Source organism: Mustela erminea, chromosome 8, assembly GCF_009829155.1.
Source record: "Mustela erminea isolate mMusErm1 chromosome 8, mMusErm1.Pri, whole genome shotgun sequence".
Lineage (NCBI taxonomy): Eukaryota > Metazoa > Chordata > Mammalia > Carnivora > Mustelidae > Mustela > Mustela erminea.
Window position 1 is genome coordinate 13,915,621 of NC_045621.1, and position 23,282 is coordinate 13,938,902.

The window sequence follows — 23,282 nt, forward strand, 5'->3', positions numbered from 1 at the left end:
TAGCTCTCAACAGTGGGCTTAAAATACTCAGTAAACCATATTGTAGACAGATGTGCCATCATCCAGATTAGTTGTTCCTTTTATAGAGTACAAGCAGAAGTGGGTTTAGCGTAATTCTTAGGGGCTGTAGGATTTTTTGATTGGTCAATGAGCATTGGCTTCACCTTGGTTACCAGTTGCATTAATTCCTAAGAAGAGAGTCAGCCTGTGCTTTGAAACTTTGAGGCTAGGCATTGACTTCTCTCTAACTATGAAGGTCCTAGACGGCATCATTTTCCTGTATAAGACTGTGTTGTCTATGTTGAAAATCTGTTGTTTAGTATAACCACTTTCATTAATTATTTTGGCTAGTTCTTCTGGATAACTTGATTCAGCTTCTCCATCAGTACTTGCTTCGTCTTGCACTTTTATGTTACAGAGATGGCTTCTTTACTTAAACCTCATGAACCAACCTCTGCTAGTTTCTAGCTTTTCTTCTACAGTGTCCTCACCTCTCTCAGCCTTCATTGAATTGGAGAGAGTTAGGTCCTTGTTCTGCATTAGGCTTTGACTTAAGGGAACGTTGTATGGTTTGATCTTCTACCCAGACCACTAAAACTTTCTCTATATCAGCAATAAGGGTGTTTGGTTTTCTTATCATTCATGTGTTCACTGGAGTAGCACTTTTAATTCCCTTTAAGAAATTTTCCTTTGTTCACAACTTGACTAATTGACATAAGTGGCATAGGTTTTAGTCTGTCTAGCCTCTGGGCACACCTTCCTCACTAAGCTTAAATATTTCTAGCTTTTGATTGAAAGTGGGAGATGTGTGATTCTTCTTTTCACTTGATCACATAGAGACCATTTTAGGGTTATTAACTGGCCTAATTTCAGTATTGTGTCACAGAGAATAGGGAGGCCCAAGGAAAGAGCAGAGAAATAGGGAACTGCTGGTGACTGGAGCTATCAGGACACACAAAACATTTGTCAATTAAGTTTCCTGTCTTACTGGGGTGCCTGGGTGGCTCAGTGGGTTAGGCCTCTGCCTTCAGCTCAGGTCATGATCTCTGGGTCCTGGGATCCAGCCCTGCATCAGGCTCTCTGCTCAGCGAGGAGCCTGCTTCCCCCTCTCTCTCTCTGCCTGCTTCTCTGCCTACTTGTGATCTCTCTCTCTGTCAAATAAATAAATAAAATATTTAAAAAAAAAAAAGTTTGCTATCTTACTTAGTTGTAAGTTTGTGGCAACCCAAAGTAATTACAATAGTAAAAGCAAAGATCACTATTCAAATTTCACCATAATGACCATAATAATAATAAAAAAGTTTGAAATAATGTGAGGATTATCAAAATGTGATACACAGACATAAAGTGAACAAATGCTACTAGGAAAATAGTGCTGATAAACTTCCTTGATGCAAGTTTGATACCACAAACCTTCAATTTGTCAAAAACTCAGTATCTGGGAAGCTCAATGAAGCAAGGTATGTCTGTAGCACTTCCACACATTTTCAATTGACCCTTCTGGACAAGTGTTCCTGTCTAAATTAGGAACTGCTTTTCATCTACTGATTTCTACTCAGGATGTCGCCCAGTGTGTACCAATCAAAATAAAAAGGGTAGCTGTCTAAATATTTTTAATAATGCAAATTATTGTAGTAATTCCCATCTTTTACCTAGGTTTTTTTGTTTGTTTGTTTGTTTGTTTTTATCATGTCTCTTTATCACGCCCCATATATTTTTTAAAAAAGAGACTTTAGGGGCTCAGTGGGTTAAAGCCTCTGCCTTCAACTCAGTTCAAGGTCCCTCAGTGAGTGGCTCAGTGGGTTAAAGCCTCTGCCTTCAACTCAGTTCAAGGTCCCAGGGTCCTGGGATCGAGCCCCACATCAAGCTCTCTGCTCCGCGGGGAGCCTGCTTCTCCCTCTCTCTCCGCCTGCCTCTCTGCCTACTTGTGATCTCTCTCTGTCAAATAAATAAATAAAATCTTTAAAAAAGAGAGGGGCTTGGGGCACCTGGGTGGCTCAGTAGGTTAAAGCCTCTGCCTTCGGCTCAGGTCATGATCCCAGGGTCCTGGGATCGAGCCCCGCATCCAGCTCTCTGCTCGGCAGGGAGCCTGCTTCCTCCTCTCTCTCTGCCTGCCTCTCTGTCTACTTGTGATCTCTGTCTGTCAAATAAATAAATAAAATCTTTAAAAAAAAAAGAGAGAGAGAGAGAGACTTTATTTAGTAGAGTAGTTTTAGGTTCACTGCAGAATCGAGTGGAAGGTACAGAGATTGTTCTCATATAGCCCTTGCCCAGATGGGCTGCCTCCACTATCAAAATTAAGTTGACTACCTTTCCCTCTATTCCCAGTTTGCTGAGAGTTTTCATCATAAACAGGTATTGGATTTTTTCACGTGCTTTTTCTGCATCTGTTGATTTAATCATGTGACTTTTCTTTTTAGCCTTAATGTGTGATAGGTTACATTAATTGATTTTCAGATATAGAACCAGCTTTGACCACCTGTAATACATTTTCTTATACATTTTTTCCGCAAAGGCTATAGATAGGACTTGTGATTTTTCAGTCTTAGCAATTCTGTGTTCAAAGCTCCTTGAAAGGATTCTATTTTTATGTATTGGGCTGCCCCCCCCTTTTTAGATTTATTTATTTGTTTATTTATTTATTTGAGAAAGACAGGGAACATGAGTGAGCATGAGCAGAAGAGGAGCAGAGGGAGAAGCAGACTCCCCGCTGAGCCGGGAGCCTGACATGGGGCTGAATCCCAGGATCCTGGGATCATGTGTGACCTGAGTGGAATGCAGATGCTTAAATGACTGAGCAACCCAGGTGCCCCTTTACATTGTTTTAACTTAAATATTTCATACATAAAATGAAGAGATAAAACTATTAAAACTAAAGTTCTTCTTAGTGTTCTATTTCTATGATTTGTGTCTAGAATATTTAGGGTGTTATTGCCAAAAAAGCCCAACCAACATTTTAAAATTTTTATTATGGGGGTGCCTGAGTATCTTAGTCGGTTGAGCATCCGACTCTTGATTTCAGTTCAGGTCATGATCTCAGGGTTGTGAGATTGAGCCCCACATCAGTCTCTGCACTCGGCATGGAGCCTGCTTCTCCCTCCCCCTCTGCTCCCCACCTGTAGTTCTCTATCTCTCTCTGTCTTCTCTCTCTCAAGTAAATAAATAAAATCTTTTTAAAAAAATTTTATTGTGAAATATTTCAAACACAGACAAATATTGAAGACCAAGATTTAGCAGGTAGTACATTTTGTCATAGTTGCATTTGATTAACTTAAAAAAATGTATGTGTGCATGCATTAGGTTAGTTAGAACTCCACTCCTTAATTATATTTCCTTTCCTCCTTAACCACAATTGATCACTCTCCTGAAGTTTGTATAAATCTTTTTTTTTAATTATACCTACATTTTTAGTGCATATCCTATGCATCCATAAACAACCTACATTATTATTTTGAGTTATTTTACTTTATATGAATGATTTCATACTGCATAATGTCACCATCCTCTCACTTCCTTATGTGGCTGGTCACAAGAATCCTCACCATCCTCTCACATCCTTGAAAATGACCCATATCAAGTTACTTTGTTCCTAAATTTTCTTCATCAGAAATTTCTTTTTGAGATAAAGCATTGCATTTCTCAAAAGTCGCCCTTTAAAAATTAATTAGCTTTTGAGAGCAGTCTTAGGTACAAAGGAAAATGACTTAGAAATACCGAGAGTTCCCATATATCCCCATCCCTACACAGGCAGAGCTGCCCTACTATTGATATCCTGCACCTCTGTGATGCATTGATAGAACTGATGAACCTGCAAATACTCATCATCATCACTTAGAGTCCACAGTTTACTCATAGGTTCATTCTTGGTATCGTACATTCTATGGACAAATATATAATGACATTATCCACCATTATAGTATCATACAGAAGAGTTGTATTGCCCTAAAAATTCTCTGCTTTGCGTGGTCATCTCTCCCTTCCCCCAGCTCCTGGCAGCCACTGATCTTTTTATTATCTCCATAGTTTTGCTTTTTCCAGAATGTCATATATTTGGAATCATACAATGTATATAGCTTTTTCAGATTGGATTCTTTCACTTTCTGGTCTCCTCCAGAGTCTTTCCATGTCTTTGTTTATCCATCAGCTGAGGGACATTTGGGTTAAAAATAGTTTGGGTGACTACAAATAAAGTCATTCTAAGCATTTAGATAAAAGTTTTTGTGTGAACATAGTTTTTATTACATGTAGGGCAGTACCTAGGAGTGGGATTACATAGTTAAATGTTAAACAGACTTACAAGAAACTATCAAACTGTTTTCCACAGTGGCTGTACCATTTTGCATTTTCATCAGAGTTGTTTTCCCTCCTGTGACAGAATCCTTGGCAATACTTGGTATTGTCAAGGGTTTATTGTTTTGTTTTATTTTGAACTTCTGGTCATTGTAATAGATGTGTAGTTCTATTTTATTATAGTTTTAATTTGCATATTTTAATGTGAAATTCACATTTTTCATGTGAAAACCTATTTGTCAAATGCCTTTTTATTTTTATGTAGGGGAAAGGAAATAGATATAAAGATTGGTGGATCAATCTTGTCCTTGGCATGCTTCTAAGAAAAGCTGGCCAGCAGAGTTTTGCACATTAAAGGGCCCTGGGTGTCCAGGGATAGGGCATACTTTGCCTGTTTGACCTTATTACAAAGGACTAGTCTTTGTTTAAACAACAACAAAAACACCCCATAACTGGAGTCTCTCATTTCATATATTTAATGCCATAATTAACTGGTATTTATTTTGTCACATTTTACTTTGTTTTTATGTCAGGAATGCTGCTTGAATGACTCTTTAAGCTAAGATTTCATAGTACAAGACAGTTTCTGCCAGTATTCTTGAAGTACTGGTCAGAGGAGGTTAGGAAATTTGAATGCTTTTAAAGCTTTTAATGAACAAATGTTTGGTCATACGTATGGGTCATATATATTGATGGGTCATAGTGTATTCTATTGGTAGAGCACATAGTCTTAATGTCAAGTTCCTTTTTGTAGACACCATACTTTATCTTTCTAGAATATTATTCTTGTTTTACTTTAAATAAACAAGATTCCTTTTAAAATTGAACATGTACACAGATGTGCATAGCAGTTTTATTTCTGATAGCCAAGAACTAGAAACTACCCAGATGACCTTTTTAAAGGGTGTAAAGTTAGATTGTAGTCCATCCATAGTATGGAATGCTACTCTCTAAAAAGTAATAAACTATTGATATATGCAACAACTGGGATGAACCTCAAGGAAAATTTGCTCAGTGAAAAAAAGCCAATCTCAAAAGGATGTGCATTGCAGGATTCTATTTATATAACAGTTGAGAAATAGCATAATTATCAAACTGGAGAACAGATTAGTGGTTGCTGTATTTTAGGAATGGAGACAAACAGATGGTGATTATAAATCATTAACATGAGGGAGTCTTGTGATAGTACAGTTAAGTATCTTGATTTTTATTTATTTTATTACTATTATTTTTAAAGATTTTAATTATTCATTTGTTAAAGAGAGAGAGAGCCCAAGCAAAGGGAGCACCTGACAGAAGGAGAGGGAGAAGCAGGCTCTCCGCTGAGTGGGGAGCCTGATGTGGAACTCGATCCCAGGACCCTGGGATCATGACCTGAGCCAAAGACAGATGCTTAACTGACTGAGCCATCCAGGTGTCCCTTGATTTTTTTTTTTTTTAAAGATTTTATTTATTTATTTAACAGAGAGCACAAGCAGGGGGAGTGGCAGGCAGAGGGAGAGGCAGAAGCAGAGTCCCTGCTGAGCAGGGAGCCCAATGTGGGGCTCCATCCCAGGACCTTGAGACCATGGCCTGAGCTAAGGGGAAATGCCTAACTGTTTGAGCCACCCAGGCAACCTGAGTATTTTGATTTTGATAAAATGTTAACAGAATTGCATAGATTTGCAGTGCATGCATCCAGTACTGCATGTAAAACTGGCAAAATCCGAAAAAGCTGTACGAATTGTTCTAATGTCAATTTCCTGACTTTGGTATTGCGTAGTGTTTGTGGAATGTTTGCACTGAGGAGAGAGGCATTCAACTTCATTCTGCATTTCTTTCCAACTACCTATAAGTCTCTAATTATTTAAAAATAAAAAATTTTCAATCAAAAATATTTGATTCAACTACAAATACTCTTGTTTTTGAAGTGTCTAAGTAAAACGTGGATATTTTTCATGAAAATTCAAATAATATAGGAGTATTTGGCAACAAGGGAAAGGGGCAAATAGTTAATTTTTTTTTTTAAGATTTTATTTATTTATTTGACAGAGATCACAAGTAGGCAGAGAGACAGGCAGAGAGAAAGAGAGAGGAGGAAGCAGGCTCTCCGCGGAGCAGACAGCCCGATTGGGGGCTCGATCCCAGGACCCTGGGATCATGACCTGAGCCGAAAGCAGAGGCTTTAACCCACTGAGCCACCCAGGCGCCCCGGCAAATAGTTAATATTTTCAGAGTAGTTGGTTTTTTTCCTTTCTCTCTTCCCCTTGTAAAAATAAAGAAGTATAATGATGTTGCTGATTTGTATCTATAATGATAGTTAACTGATGCAGACATGATAAAACTATGCCATACCTTTACACCCTACTTTCTTGGTAGTGTTGTATCATTGAGCGGGAAATTCAAGAGAGCTTAGTATTCCAGACAATACGGTATCTGTTTCTGGAAATTAAATGCTGCATAGGATTAGAAAATATTGATCCAGGAAGCATATGTAAACAGAAAATGGTGACTTTATTCTCAGTAATTTGGATGTGTATGAGGGAGAAAATAGTGTAATATTGTTTTTACACTCATACTATTTTTATAGCTTCATTTATTGTCAAGTGGTAGAAAGACTAGATGATTATTGCCTAGATTTTGTACCCTCTGAATGGGAATATGATATTGAGTAGCTATGAAAAGTGTCTGTCCTTAATCCTGTTGGGGATTTGTGCCATACAAAATGAGTTAAATAAACCTGATATTGCTCTAGGAACAAATGAAGTTCACCTCCAGCTTGGTGTGGAGATACACATGTAAACAGATAAAATATAACCCTAAAGTAATTAAGAGTAAAGAGCTTTGGAGCAAGAAAAAGTAACATACTGGATATTGGGAACATGTGTATAAAGGCCAGGAAAGGTCTTCCTATGTTAGTGGGAACCGAGAATGGAGGAGTGGGATCAATCAGTGGCAAGAAGTGGATGGGTCCCAGGGCTTGCTTACTTATGAGGCACAGGAGGCATAGGGCAGGGCATAGGGCCCAAAGTATTTCTGGAGGCCATTGATAATTTCTTTTAAAATCAGAAGGAAAAAATGAACTTTACGATTAAAGAAAATGTTTTAATGTTTAATTTTAATATATTTTCTTTATACCAATGCAGTTACAAAACGTAATTTTAAATATTATTATTAAAGATTTTATTTATTTGAGAGAGAGACAGAGATCACAAGCGGGGAGGAGAGGGAGAAGCATGCTCCCTGTTGCGCAGGGAGCCTGACGTGGAGGTCAGTCCCAGGACCCTGGGATCATAATCTGAGATGAAGGCAGGTGTTTGGCGGACTCAGCCACCTAGGTGTCTCTTAAATCTTTTTTTATAGAGGGAGGGGCCCATGAAAAAAAAAAGTTCCTTGTGCCCACAGAAATGATCATCCATTTTTGTTGGTTCTTGATTGTGGAGGATCTTACAAACGAACTGAAGAGTTTGGATTTAATTCTAGAACATTAGGGACCTAACAGATTTTAAGCATAATCAGTTCTCTCTTTTTATGATGATACCTCTGTCAGCAGTTTGGATGAGACTATTTCTAGTTTAATGTGGTTATATTAAATTAGAATTGTTTTAGTGCTTATTATAAGCAAATATCACCTGTTTAAAATGACGAGAACAATTAAAAAAATATTTTATTTATTTATTTGAGAGAGAAGGAATGAGTGGTGGGGGAGGCAGGGGTGGGGCAGAGGGAGAGAAGACGACTCTGCTGAGTGAGGAGCCTTTCTCACAGCTTTATCTCATGACCCTGAGATCATGACCTGAGCCAAAATCAGGAGTTGGAAGCTTAATAACTGAGCCACCCAGGCGCCCCAAGGAGAACAATTTTTTTAAAGACCCATGTCTAATTACTGCTGTACCTGGTTAAGAGCATCCCTTAAAAGACATTGACCATAATGACTATACTTTGATCAGAATTTGTCTAGCTGTTGACCAATTTAGAATACCTGTGTAAATGATCAGGTCTGTGTATATGATCTGTGACAGTATAATGCTAGGCTATACTATTTCTTATCGTAATCTTTGCTTCATCCCTATTTTTCCTACATTATTTTTGAAGAATCCCTAGCTTTATACACAGATACTGCTGGTACTGATCTCAACAAATAGCATTAAAAAAAAAAAGATTTTATTTATTTATTTGTCAGAGAGAGAGAGAAAGAGCATAAGCAATGGGAGCAGGAGGCAGAGGGAGAAGCAGGCTCTCTGTAGATCAAGAAGCCCTATGAGAGACTCTATCCCAGGTCTCTGGGATCGTGAGCTGAGCTGAAGGCAGGTGGTTAGCCAATTGAGTCACCCAGGCGTCCCTCAACAAATAGCATTTTTTTTTTTAAAGATTTTATTTATTTATGACAGAGAGAGATAGAGAGAGAGAGAACATAAGCACAAGGGAGCTGAAGAGGGAGAAGCAGGCTCCCCGCTGAGCAGGGAGCCTGATATGGGGCTTGATCCTAGGACAATGAGATCATGACCTGAGCCGAAGGCAGACACCTGACTGAGCCACCCAGGTGCCCCAACAAATAGCATTTTAAAAAAGATATTTATTTATATATACTTTTTATTTTATTTAAATTCAATTAATGAACATATAATGTATTATTAGTTTCAGAGGTAGAGCTCAGTGATTCATCAGTTTTATATAATACCCAGTGCTCATTATATCATGTGTCCTCCTTCGTGTCAATCACAGTTACCCATCCCTCCAACAACCCTCAGTTTCAACAAATAGCATTTTAAAAGCTGCAAATACTGTTTTGTAAAACTTAGCTTTGTTTTTTTGACAAAGGGCTGTTTAGTTATAATTCTTGCTAGTATACCTTTATATTGCATAAAAATTTCCTGAATCATAATTTGAAAGAGTTACTGTTAAAATAGCAAATTATAATTGGTCTATACTAATGCCACTGTCACGAAATAATTCCTGAAAAGTAGGCTGATGTTATTTTTTTAAAAAGATTTTATTTATTTATTTGAAAGACAGAGATCACAGGTAGGCAGAGAGGGGGTGGGGGAGGCAGACTCCCCGCTGAGCAGAGAGCCCAATGCGGTGCTCAATCCCAGGACCCTGAGATAGTGACCTGAGGCGCCGAAGGCAGAGGCTCAACCCACTGAGCAACCCAGGCACCCCAGACTGATGTTATTTTAAGAAAAAATTATTTAGTAAAAACTCAGGGGTATTAAAGATATGATTCATTTCCCTCTAATTTGTACCTTTATTGTTTTGACATTCATTTCAGCTTAGTAGCTGTGGGGTATGAAGAGGGATACCTAGGGGAGGTTGGATTTGTTTGTTTTTTGTCTTTTTCTATAAGGAGAACTTTAGGTTTCAGTCATCAAATTATTTAATAATGGCACTAAAAGGGGCACCTGGGTGGCTCAGTGGGTTAAAGCCTCTGCCTTCGGCTCAGGTCATGATCCCAGGGTCCTGGGATCGATCCCCATATCAGACTCTCAGAGAGCCTGCTTCCCTTCCTCCCTCTCTACCTAATTGTGATCTCTGTCTGTCAAATAAATAAATAAAATCTAAAAAAAAAATAATGGCACTAAAAAATTTACACATGTTCAGGCCGTTAGCTACTTTTCAATTACAAAGGATATCTAAGAAGAGCAAAAAATTTTGTTCTAACATCTTTTTCTTCACAGAAGCATACCTTTTCTTTTTATATTTAAAGTAAATAAGGCAGTTTTATTTATGACTTCTTTACTTCCAGGTACAGTTAAATCTGTATTCATTAACTCAATATTTAACACAAAATTCTAGTAAAAATAGATAATAGGTGAGGAGGGGGAAAATAGGATATCTTGGTTATGGAAAACTGGAGTTATTGAGTTCATAAATTCTGACCTTTCTAACAATCAAGACAAAAATGGAAATTAAGTGGATTGTGTAACTTTAATATGTGGTATTGAAGGTAAGGAGCACTTAACCCGAGTCAAAAAAAGGTTGGGATGCCTGGCTGACTCAGTCGGAAGAACATGTGACTTTTGATCTTGGGTTTGTGAGTTTGAGCCCCATGCTGGATGTAGAGATGACTAAAAAAATAATAAAAAATTTAAGAAAATAGGATGGGACAGGAAAAAGAAATTATGCCTTATAGATATGCTTTTTTATATCTCTATTACAGAGTTTTTGTTTGTAGTTTGAATCACTTAAGTATGAATCTTTGTGTTGTGTCTGCTTTGTATGTAGAAATATATTTGATTTTAATCTTTATAATCACTTGGTAAAGTTTGAAAATTAGGATAATCTGAGGAAATACTGATATTAAATGTGTAAAATGATCTAGTAAATATAATTAAATTTATCATTAAATGAATTTTAATATGTGGCTACATGTTGCAGAAATATAGTTGAATCAAAATTAGGCCGATGTCCTAGAATTAGTTTTTATAAATAGGCTATAGTATATTTTTTTTGGCTATTTAGTTGTTATTGGTAGTATCTTATACAAGACTTCCTGAAATGGTTTTAAATGTGGAAATCAAGTTACATTTATATTTTAGTAATTACTCTCTTTGAGTACTGAATTCAGTAATTATTGTCTGTCTCCAAATGGACGATATAAGATGCTTGAAGGGTAGAACTCTATATTATGTAATTATGAATACCCTATTTGCCTAGGCCAATACTTTTAAGGTGCTTCCTCTTGTAATAAATATGGCAGGTCATTGTGTCTAAATGGACTAGGTATATAGTTCTTGGCTCTTTCATTTCTTCCCCAGAGTTTGGTCCTTAGTTCTATAGGTTCAGAAACATTATTTTCGTAGGTCATCTCCGGTGCTAAGGTGTTAGTGAATTAAGCCATACGAGATAGGATATAAACCCAAAATTAATAAATAAATCAAAAGCCCAAGAGGCCATATATATATATATATATGTATGTATTAGACTGTTATTCTGGTTAGTCAAACCTTAGGAAAGTCAACTTGAAACCAAATAAGGAACCTTTTACTTCTTTGTTTTTCTCAGCAATGTTAGTAAATATTTGTTAGCTGATAAATTATGTGGCAAATATTCTATTGAAATTAGCTAAATCAGATTATGTGTATAGAAAAAGATTAACTAGAATTGAAAGTACACTGTGTTGTCCCTTCAGCATAACGTGTGACTGAGCATTTCTGTTTCTGGCTTTTATATTGATATTTTTAATAACAAAGTCTTTTTTTTTTTGCCAATGAATATTCTTAGTTTTAAAAACAAATTTACTAAGGTATATTTTATATACCATGAAATTCACTCATTTTAAGTGACTGATTTTTTTAAAAAATAAATTTACAGAGGTGTGCTGCCATTACCACAGTCTAATTTTAGAATATTTCCATCTACCCAAAAAGAAATTATGTACCCACTGGTAGTGATTCTCCTCATCCATAGTTTACCATACCCAATGATGTATGTTTAGCTTTCTGACTGTAAAGTATTATAAAAGTGAATACTGCAGAATTTCCCAAAATTATTCAACCCTCTAGGTTTGTTAATTTGTTTGTTTTGAAGTTTTGATAATTTAAAGCATGGACATTGAAAATGATGGTTCTTTATTCATATACCTAAATTATTTAATGGGAGAGTAGTGAGAATAATTTGCGTAAGAAAGGATTGCTTTTGGGAAATCAGTTTTCAAGCATCTTTTTTTTTTTTTAAAGATTTTATTTATTTGACAGACAGAGATCACAAGTAGGCAGAAAGGCAGGCAGAGAGAGAGAAGAAGGAAAGCAGGCTCCCTGCTGAGCAGAGAGCCCAAGGCGGGGCTCCATCTCAGGACCCTGAGACCATGACCTGAGCTGAAGGCAGAGGCTTAACCCACTGAGCCACCCAGGTGCCCCAGTTTTCAAGCTTCTTATTTGGAGGTGACAAATTAATGAACAGAAAGGAATTATTGAATAAATATAAATTACAAATGTATTTAGGTCTTGTTAAGGACTTAGTAGGGAAATTTATAGTCCCTTTCAAAAAGACTAAGATTTTGTATAATAATGTGTTGCCAGGGTTTTCATGAAATTAAATTTGTCATTCTTTTATTTATTTTAGCTTCTCAGAACCAAGAACGTCTATGTGCATTTAAAGATCCATATCAACAAGACCTTGGGATAGGCGAGAGTCGAATCTCTCATGAAAATGGAACAATTTTATGCTCAAAAGGTAGCACTTGCTATGGCCTTTGGGAGAAATCAAAAGGGGACATAAATCTCGTAAAACAAGGCAAGTAACACTTTTCTTACCTGAAATAACTTTGTGTTTCATAAAATTGAAGGTATCTTTTATCTAAAAAGGACCCAGAGGTAGATTAAACCTTTCCCAGGAAAACAGTAAGTTTCAAAATACATATCCATGTATATATTCACCCATTAGCCCCAAATTTGTAGAGGGTAATAGGTTTTTAGCTTATTTTAATAACATTTTTCTTATTACAGTGTTAATATATCTTCATTCTACAAAGTTTAGAAAATATAGAAAACTATGAGAAAAACAAATGTGTACAGTTCCATACATTTTTTTTTTTTTTAAGATTTTACTTATTTATTTGACACAGAGAGACAGCAAGAGAGGGAACACAAGGAGGGGGGATGGGAGAGGGAGAAGCAGGCTTCCTGCTGAGCAGGGAGCCTGATTTGGGGCTCAATCCCAGGACCCTGGGATCATGACCTGAGCCGAAGGCTGATGCTTAACGACTGAGCCCCCCAGGTGCCCCTACAATTCCATACTCTTACAAATTATTTTACATATTAGTTTATTCCCTGCAAGTATATTTTTTATGGATCTCTATGTTTATATGTATGTGGCCTTATTTTTCAAAATTAGGATGATACTCTATGTATAAACAGTTTCATACCCAATATTTCTTTTCTTTTCTTTTTTTTTTTTAAGATTGTATTTATCTATTTGACAGAGAGAGATCACAGGTAGGTAGAGAGGCTGGCAGAGAGAGAGAGAGAGAGAGAGGGAAGCAGGCTCCCCGCTGAGCAGAGAGCCCGATGTGGGACTCAATCCCAGGACTCTGAGATCATGACCCGAGCCGAAGGCAGTGGCTTAACCCTCTGAGCCACCCAGGCGCCCCCCTACCCAATATTTCTTATCTTAAATTATATTATGAACATTTTCCTATGTCTTTAAATATACTTTGAAAACATTTATCAGCTCTGTACAATATTCCGTTGTATGCACGTATTGTTTATATGCAGTTTAGTTACAGATTACTCTGTTGTTGGACAGTGTATTGTGTTCTACTGTGATACATAATGCTTCAGTGGACATCTTTGAATGTAAATCTTTCATTGTATCTGATTATTTCCCTGGAATAGATTGCAGAAGGTAGTGTTATTAGATAATAAAGCATGAATATTTTAAAGGCTCTTTATGAAAATTGCCATGTGGCTTTCTATAAATGCTATATACATTTACATTCTTCCCAACAGTATATGGGAGTATTACTGAAATCTTGTTATGATAATATATTATTATTATTATTTTTTAATATATTATTTTTTTAAACTTAGAACAGTTTAATAGATATAAACAAAAAAGAAATCTTACTGTTGCTTTATTAATAATTCTTAGATTAATGATGAGGTTAAACATTTATTAGTGGCTTTTCTCCCCATGAAGTGCTTGTTAAAACTCTGCCATTTTAGTTATTGTTGTTGTTGTTGTTGTTGTTATTTTAAAAATGTAGGGGTGCCCTGGGTGGCTCAGTGGGTTAAGTCTCTGCCTTTAGCTCAGATCAGGATCTCAGGGATCATGCATGGGAGCGAGCCCCGCGTTGGGCTCTCTGCTCGGAAGGGAGCCTGCTTCCCCCTCTCTCTGCCTGCCTCTCTGCCTACTTGTGATCTCTCTCTCTCTGTGTCAAATAAATAAATAAAATCTTTTAAAAATGTTTTTTAAATGTGTATTTCCCGTTCATTTGTAGGAGTGGTTTATAACTCATATGTATTATGTACTTTACTGTGTCACATTGATTGCAATTATTTCTTTGTTGTTTTCCTTTTAACTTTATTTATTGTATTAACCCTAACTTGTTTGCATTAATATCAATTTGTAGGCTGTTGGTCTCACATTGGAGATCCCCAGGAGTGTCACTATGAAGAATGCGTAGTAACTACTACCCCTCCCTCAATTCAAAATGGTACATACCGTTTCTGCTGCTGTAGCACAGATTTGTGTAATGTCAACTTCACTGAGAATTTTCCACCTCCAGACACAACACCACTCAGTAAGTAGTTTAAGTAATTTACTTTCCTTGTTGTTAATTCTTTTCTCCAAAGATCCGCAAAATTAAAAAAAATATATAAAAACATCCGGTTTGGCAGAGGGAAAAAGAGAGTTCAAACATTATGAGACCACATCTAGTTAACACCTGAAATCCAAAAGAGGTGCACCAGGATTTCCAGGGTATCACAAGAGTACCAAATAAGTTTGAATCGAGATATGGTACTTTCCAGCCTCTGTGAAGCTATTCTTCCAACAGTACAAATATACATACATGTGTGGATGCCTGGCTAGTTCCTAGTTGATAGAGCATGCAACTCTTGATCACAGGGTCATGAGTTCAAATCACATATTGGACATAGAGCTTACTTTAAAAAAAAAAAAAAACAACTTATGGAGGCGCCTGGGTGGCTCAGTTGATTAAGCCGTCAACTTGATTTTGTCTCTGGTCATGAGATCAAGTCCTGCATCAGGGTCCACACTCAGTGTGGAGTCTGCTTGAGATTCTCTCTCTCCCTCCTCATTACCCCTTCACCCACTCACTCTCTCTTAAATAAATAAACTATAAAAAAAAAAAAACCCTCACATATTAAAAAAAACAAAAACCTCACATATTAAAAAAAAAAACCCTCAGACATAGAGTTATTCAGTGCAGTATTATTTATAACTGTAAAACACTGGGAACTCTTAAATGTTCAGGAATAGATTAGTTAAAATATACTATGATATATACATATAATGGAGTACTAACTGTACCTCTATAACCAAAAATGAGTAAGGTCTCTATGAATTTATATAGAGTGATTTCTGGAGATAATGTTAGGAGAATAAAAAGCATATAAATACTGTGTTGTCTCTTGTGTAAGACAGAAAACTTATCTTTACAAAAAGAAACAGGATAAACTGAAAGATAACTAAGTTGGTTACTTAATGGGATGCAGAGAAAGGAGTGGAATGAAAGAACTAATGTAAGGATTTTACAAACACAGTGTTTTACTCTTTATACTACTTCGGGCAATATGGGATGTAAGAGATGGGAGGAGAATTGCAGACAAATACTGAACTCTTTCAAGTTTGTTTTCTAGGAGCCTGGACTAAGCAATTGTGAAACAATTGTAGATGTATAATAAGATTAAGAAATAAGTACATGGTGTTGATGCTTTTGGGAGCCAGTGCTCTTACTGAGGAAATAGGCACATACAATTATAGATGGAGGAATACAATAGAATACTGTATGGATAGATTATAATTCAAGGTATGAGAAAGGATTTATGATTTTAAAATAAACATATGTATGTGTTACATGCATCGATATGTGGCCATGTCTATATGTGTATGCATGTGTATATATTTGTATTTATGTGTGTAGTGTATACACACATCCCTATATATAAATATTTCTTAGCTCTATTTGTTGAAAAGGATAAGAAGCCATAAATAATACCCCAGTAGCAGTAAACAAATGTAATACTCAGATTTAGATTCTAATACCACTCCCCCGCGAAAAGAAGTTAGGCTCCTTGGAAAAATGACTTACTCTAAGACTAGAGCAGAATAGGTGCAAGATAAGCCAGAAGTATCCTATAACACTAGAAAGTAAGGAAAAGAAGTGCCCCCAAATGCCGGGGGAGACTGGTCACAGGAAATAGGATCCAGCTTGAAGAAATTCCTACTGTCTAAATTTGGGACAATTTGAGTGCTAAAGAAGTACAGTAACAAATTGTAAACCACTGGAGGGAAGATGAATTCATGAGTCAATGCTGATAGCAGAGAAGGAAGAAGAGAGAGTACTTGCTTATAGTAGAATGCCAGGTGCCAGCTGGTAGGTTTAGGGGAGTGGAGTTGGAAAATTATCCTTCTGTAGCCATCATGGTAAGGATTGGATCAGGCAGGAATAACCAAAACATCCTAAATCTAAGGGCATTTTGAATATGGAGCTAGTTTATTTGCATTATTATTTTTTTTAAAGATTTTATTTATTTATTTGACAGAGATGCAGCAAGAGAAAGGGAACACAAGCAGGGGGAGTGAGAGAGGGAGAAGCAGGCTTCTCCTGCAGGGAGCTGGATGCGGGGCTAGATCCTGGGACCCTGGGATCATGCCCTGAGCTGAAGGCAGATGCTTAATGACTGAGCCACTCAGGCGCCCTAGGATATTTGCATTATTTTAAAGTGTCTCCCACATATTGTAAGGGAAATATTAGTAATTATAAGTTGAGGATATTGGGTAACACCTTGATCAGGTAATTAAAATCAGCATCATTAATGGAGGGCAAGATGGACCCTGTCCATGATACCCTGAGAAGGACACAGTATCACTAATGGAGTACTGTATTTCATCCAAGAATGCATAACCAGAATCTAATCATGAGGGAACATCACACAAACCATGAACTAGGAGTGCTCTGTTATTAGAAGGGGATTTGTCAAAAATGCCAATGTCCTATAAAGCAAAGAGACTGTGGGAAAGATCTAGATAAAAAGGAGGCTAAAGAAACTTTACAACATGCCTAATTCTCGTATGCTGGATGTGAAAAATATGATAAAGGACATTGTTAGACCAATTGGCAAAAGAGATGAATAAGGAATTATTTCAATTTTAAATATACTGAAGCTGGTAACAGTACGACGGTTATATAAGAGAATATCCATATTCCTAGGAAATATCCCAAGAAATGTTTAGAAATAAGGGACAATAATATGTGTGTGTGTATTAATTTCCCTGAGATGGTTCAAAAAAAGTATTTGCGTGTGTGGTACGCACAGAAAGAGAAAAGAATGGGGGGCGCCAGGGTAACTCAGTTGGTTAAGAGTCTGCCTTTAGCTTGGGTCATGATCTCAGGGTCCTGAGGCTGAGCCCCATGTCAGGCTCCCTGATCAGTTGGGGGAGTCTGCTTCTCCTTCTCCCTTCCCCTGCTTGTGCTCTCTCACTCCCTCAAACAAAATTAAAAAAATAAATAAATAAATAAAAATAAAGCAAGCAAATGGGCATAAAATGGTAACAATAAGTGAAATTGGGTAAAGATGTATGGTTATTCTTTGTACTCTTCTCATTCTTAGAACTATTCTGAAAGTTTTATATTATTTCCAAATAAAAATTTAAAAATTTATCTTTTTGGAATATAGCACATTTCAAGAATTCTCTGTCAGGAGCTTTTATTAGTCCATACTCTGAGATCTTCGGTTTGGGATGATTTCCTTTGATTTGTTGAAACACTGAACTGAAAGTAGTAGGATGTTTTTCATATCTACTCAAGGCCATTAGCTTTTATTCTGAATTGGCTACACTTATTTTCCACAAAGAAGCAAACAAACAAAATAAGATTTCTAATTTCCACTTGTACATCTAGCTAGATGAAAGAGAAGTGAATTTATGCATAAGTTCTCCTCAATATTTTTATAGCTACATTTCAGAATGTTACTGAGATTTTGGTCTACTATAATCTTTTTTCTTTAATCTTTATTTTTTATTTTTTTATAAACACATAATGTATTTTTATCCCCAGGGGTGGTACAGGTCTGTGAATCACCAGGTTTACACACTTCACAGCACTCACTGTAGCACATACCCTCCCCAATATCCATAACCCCACCCCCCTCTCTGGACCCCCCTCCCCCTATTAACCCTGTTTGTTTTGTGAGATTAAGAGTCACTTATGGTTTGTCTCCCTCCCAATCCCATCTTGTTTCATTTATACTTCTCCTACCCCCCGCAACCTCTCATGTTTTATCTCTACTTCCTCATATCAGGGAGATCATATGATAGCTGTCTTTCTCTGATTGACTTATTTCACTAAGCATGATACCCTCTAGTTCCATCCACATCATCACAAATGGCAAGATTTCATTTCTTTTCATGGCTGCATAGTATTCCATAGTATATATATATCACATCTTCTTTTCTTTCCATAGTTTGGCTATTGTAGACATTGCTGCTATAAACATTCGAGTGCACGTGCCCCTTCAGATCACTACATTTGTATCTTTAGGGTAAATATCCAGTAGTGCAATTGCTGGATCATAGGGTAGTTCTATTTTCAACATTTTGAGGAACCTCCATGCTGTTTTCCAGAGTGGTTGCACCAGCTTGCGTTCCCACCAACAGTGTAGGAGAGTTCTCCTTTCTCCGCATCCTCGCCAGCATCTGTCATTTCCTGACTTGTTAATTGTAGCCATTCTGACTGGTGTAAGATGATAACTCATTGTGGTTTTAATTTGTATTTCCCTGATGCCGAATGATGTGGAGCACTTTTTCATGTGTCTGTTGGCCATCTGGATGTCTTCTTTGCATAAATGTCTGTTCATGTCTTCTGCCCATTTCTTGATTGGATTATTTGTTCTTTGGGTGTTGAGTTTGCTAAGTTCTTTATAGATTTTGGACACTAGCCCTTTATCTGATATGTCGTTTGCAAATATTTTCTCCCATTCTCTCAGTTGTCTTTTGGTTTTGTTAACTGTTTCCTTTGCTGTGCAAAAGCCTTTGATCTTGATGAAATCCCAATAGTTCATTTTTGACCTTGCTTCCCTTGCCTTTGGCGATGTTCCTACTTCAGATCGCATAAATCTTTCGCCTTTTACTATAATCTTTTGAACCAAAAGCTGAAGTATTGCTAACGAGGAATCAGTTATGTTAGCCCAATAAAAAGGGAACGTGCTTTTTAAGTAAAGTGCTGTAATATGGGAACATTGGCTCAATTTACTTCTTTTGTTCTAAACAAAGTAAGTGAATTTGAAGGTAGCAAACAAGATGAATATTTATTTTTGCATTAACCTCAAGAAAAATAGTCGTATTGAATGTCAGACATTTAGTCTATAAATAATAAGTGCTTGATCAAAATAAAAATAGATTTAAAGTGTTGAAGTTTAAAGAAATTGATTAAAATATTAAGACGCCTGGGTGTCTCAGTTAGTTAAGCGTCTCTTTTTTCACACTTCCTGATTTTTTAATTTAAATTAAAAAAATTTTTTTCAGTATTCCAAGATTCATTTTTTATGCACCACACCCAGTGCTCCATGCAATACATGCCCTCCTTAATACCCACCACCAGGCTCATCCAAACCCCCAACCTCCTCCCCTCTAAGGAATAACACCAAGGATACTGGGAGAAGGAGAGGAGAAGTGAGTTGGGGGGAAATCAGAGGGGGAGACAAACTATGAGAGACTGTGAACACTGAGAAGCGTCTGGCTCTTGATTTGGGCATAGGTCATGATCTCAGGGTCATAACACAGAGCCTTATGTCAGGTTCTGTGCTTAGTGTGGAGTCTGCTCAAGAACTTTCCCTCTCCCTCTGCCCCTCCCCTGCTCTTGCTCTCTTTCTCTCTCTCTAAAATAAATAAAATCTTTTAAAAGTATGTGTATATATAAAATTAAGAAGCAGAACTTTTTGTTCTTGGTATACATCAATAGAAAGTCTGGTGATGGTGATTTTTCTCTCCTTTAAAATTTTCCATTATAAAAATACCACTTATTGAATATTTAACATACATATTTGTCAAAAACATTTATATATGTTTAAAATTTGCTAGAAATATGGTGCACACTTTTAAGTTATGGAGAAGTAGAATAGTGTGTGTTGACTGTTGAAGAGGAAGGTTACATATTATTCTTATATTGTTGCATTATTTGAATCTTTAACCTGAGAATATAGTTGTATATAATGTTTAAGAAACTATTAAGGGAATACCTGCTTGTTAAATTCGAAAAGTAGAAAAATGAGATAAGTGGAAAGAAGAGAAATAACCTTTAATAAGTTCTATATCCAAATACAATCATTATTAACATTTTGGATATTTTTTTCTAGTCTCTCTTTAATTTTTGTATATTTTAAAACTTTGCTGAGATCATTTTGAAATATGATTTGGATTGGGTTTTGTTTTGGGGGGATTTTTTTGAGCAAGAGAGAGAGAGAAAGGTGAGTGGGCAGAGGAAGAGAGTGAGAATCTTAAAAAGGCTCCACTCTCAGCACAGGGCACAGTGTGGGGCTTGAGATCATGAATTGAGCCAAAATCAAGAGTTGGATGCTTAACTGAGCTACCCGGGCTGCTCCTTGGATTATTTTTATTAGTGAGGTTCATGTGTTTTTTTTCTCTCTGTTTTGAGTTTCCTGTGTTCATTGCCTATCTGTAATATTCTTTTTCAATAATGAAGCTAATTAGCTTTGAGAAGAATGATTTAGAGTAGTCTGAAATCACATCATTTCATCTCTTGTTAGTTTGTCTTGATACCATAGGGATGACAGGAGCTACATTTTAAATAGTAATTTAATATGCATTTGTAACATTTAAAAAAAAAATCTTTGAACCTTGGTTCTTCCTAGAGAAAGACCGTTAATATCTTTCATTAGAAGTTCAATGCTCATTTATAGTGCTAAATTATACATTAATCAAGGTGTCAAAAATAAAATGTTCATTACTCATTCTTCTGAGAACAGTGTTCACTGAAACAGTATCTCCAAACCTCTCATGATGTTTTTGTAATGACTGTTAAAGCTTTGCATTTCCATAATGTTTTATAATTTCAAAGTGCTGTCACATCTATAAACTCTTTGAAGATGTGTCCATAATATTTGAGTAGCCTAATAAAAAACAAACCCATTTGTCCTAATGAGTAACTGTGCTAACTCAGATTGGTCGTTGAAGTGGTTGTCTTTCTCTAGCACATTTAGCTTGCAGCTTATCTTTTTAAAACTTTTTACCTATTATTGTATTGACAATCAATGTCAGGTGTTAATATTTTGGGCCCACAACAACAAAAAAATTATTTCAAACTTACAAAAACTTCCATATACCTTTTACCACAGATTCACCAGTTATTAACATTTTGCTGTTTGCTTTATTATTCTCCTCCATATATATACATATGCCAATCACTATTTTTTTTCTGAACCTTTTGCAAATAAGTTGCAGGCATCATGCCTAAATTTCCACATATTTTGTAATTGTCTTTGGCTCTTCTTCTACTAGATTCTTTTTTTTTTCTTTTTCTTTTTTTTTTTAGATTTTATTTTTCCTTTATTTGGTAGAGAGCCTGTGAGAAAGTATGAGAGTGGGAGGGACAGAGGGATGAACAGACTTCCTGCTGGATGGGGAGCCTGATATGAGGCTCTATCTCAGGACCCTGGGATCATCACCTGAGCTAAAGACAGGCAGTTAACCAACTGAGCCACCCAGGTGCCCCAACTAGATTCTTCAAAAAAATTTTTATTAAAGTATAGTTGACACACAGTGTTATGTTTTAGGTGCACAATACAGTGATTCAGTTATCTCTTTTTAATATGCTGTGTTCACAAGTACAGCTACCATCTGTCACCATACAACAATATCATTGACTATATTCCCTATGCTGTACCTTTTATTCCCATGACTTAACCATTACATAACTGAAAAGCTGTATCTATCATTCTCCTTAACTCATTTTGGCCCATCTCCTTACTCCCTTTCCTCTGGCAACCATCAGTTCGTTCTCTGTATTTATAGGTCTGATTCTTTTGTTTATTCAATTGTTTTGTTTTTTATTTTCCACATAAGAGTGAAATCATAAATATGATAGTTAGATACCTGAAGTAGGAGGCAGTGCCTTAACCATATGTGTATTGTCAAGCCTAAGGGCCTTTTACATCCTTGTCAAGGGTAGTGCTAACCTCTCCTTTCATACAACACTCTTCTACAAGATTCTAAAGTCTTTGGAGATAGGAACTTCTTAATGCTCCTTTGTCTCTGCAGTGACCAGTACAGTGTCAGGTATATAATGGTGGGAGTGCAATAAATGTTTGTTGAATGAATAATTTAATAAAAGGACATATGCTAATGTATAAACTCTGACATATTTTCAGATGCTTGAAGGGAGTAGATTTGTTGTCCTTTATAATCTGGCAAAAGTTGAAATCATTGGATTTACTCACTAATGGACAGGTATTTATTGAAAGCTGGTTGCTACATTCAATTTAAAAGGACAAATTGTTTATGGGATAACAAGTACAGACAAAAGTAGAACAATTATTAACTCCCTTATTTTAAATTCATTATGGTAAAATAAAAAAGTATAATTGTTCCCATTCTCCTTTTCATTCCTAAGAAGGAAGCATCGAATTTTAATTATAATTTTTAAAGATTTTATTTATTTATCTGACAGAGAGAGAGATTACAAGTAGGCAGAGTGGCAGGCAGACAGAGAGGGGGAAGCAGGTTCCCTGCTGAGCAGAGAGCCCGATGTGGGGCTCGATCCCAGGACCCTGAGACCATGACCTGAGCCGAAGGCAGAGGCTTAACCCACTGAGCCACCCAGGCACCCCTAATTTTAATTTTTTTTAAAGGTTTTATTTATTTGACAGAGAGACACAGCGAGAGAGGGAATATAAGGGGAGTGGGAGAGGGAGAAGTAGGTTTCCCACTGAGCAGGGACCCTGATGTGGGGCTCCATCCCAGGACTCTGGGATCATGACCTGAGCCATGTAGATGCCTTGCAAATCTTAATTTTTAAAATAATGCAGGAATTTAGAAAATTTTCCCTAGGTAGATACTGTTACGTGATCTCATTTTCAGAGACCCTTACTCAAAAAGTACAATTGTAGCATATTTTAATACTGGTAAAGAAAATGATGCATAAGTAGATTATGGCTTTTTTAAAGGTTATGTTCTAGGGAAACAGCAGAAGGTACTTAATGTTCTCTTTAGCCTATTCATTTCTCTCTTGATTGTTTTCAGCTGAACAGTTTACTTCCTGACCTCAAACTATTTATTGCTGTTACTGGAATTCTATCTTTCTCATGAATTGT

General features: G+C 36.5%; 1 protein-coding gene and 1 non-coding gene across 3 annotated transcripts in view; one reads left to right on the top strand and one right to left on the bottom strand.

Annotated features, from left to right (window-relative positions):
- BMPR2 (bone morphogenetic protein receptor type 2) overlaps positions 1–23,282 on the top strand; it is a 207,957-nt gene that overhangs the window by 98,559 nt on the left and 86,116 nt on the right. For both annotated transcript variants that reach the window (XM_032354461.1, XM_032354462.1), the window contains 2 exons: positions 12,334–12,504; positions 14,342–14,512. In XM_032354461.1, the coding sequence (XP_032210352.1) occupies positions 12,334–12,504; positions 14,342–14,512 (342 nt within the window). The remainder of the gene's footprint in view (positions 1–12,333; positions 12,505–14,341; positions 14,513–23,282) is intronic.
- On the bottom strand, positions 22,046–22,167 carry LOC116598018. The gene has a single exon (XR_004288928.1). It is a non-coding gene; the product is annotated as a U6atac minor spliceosomal RNA (small nuclear RNA).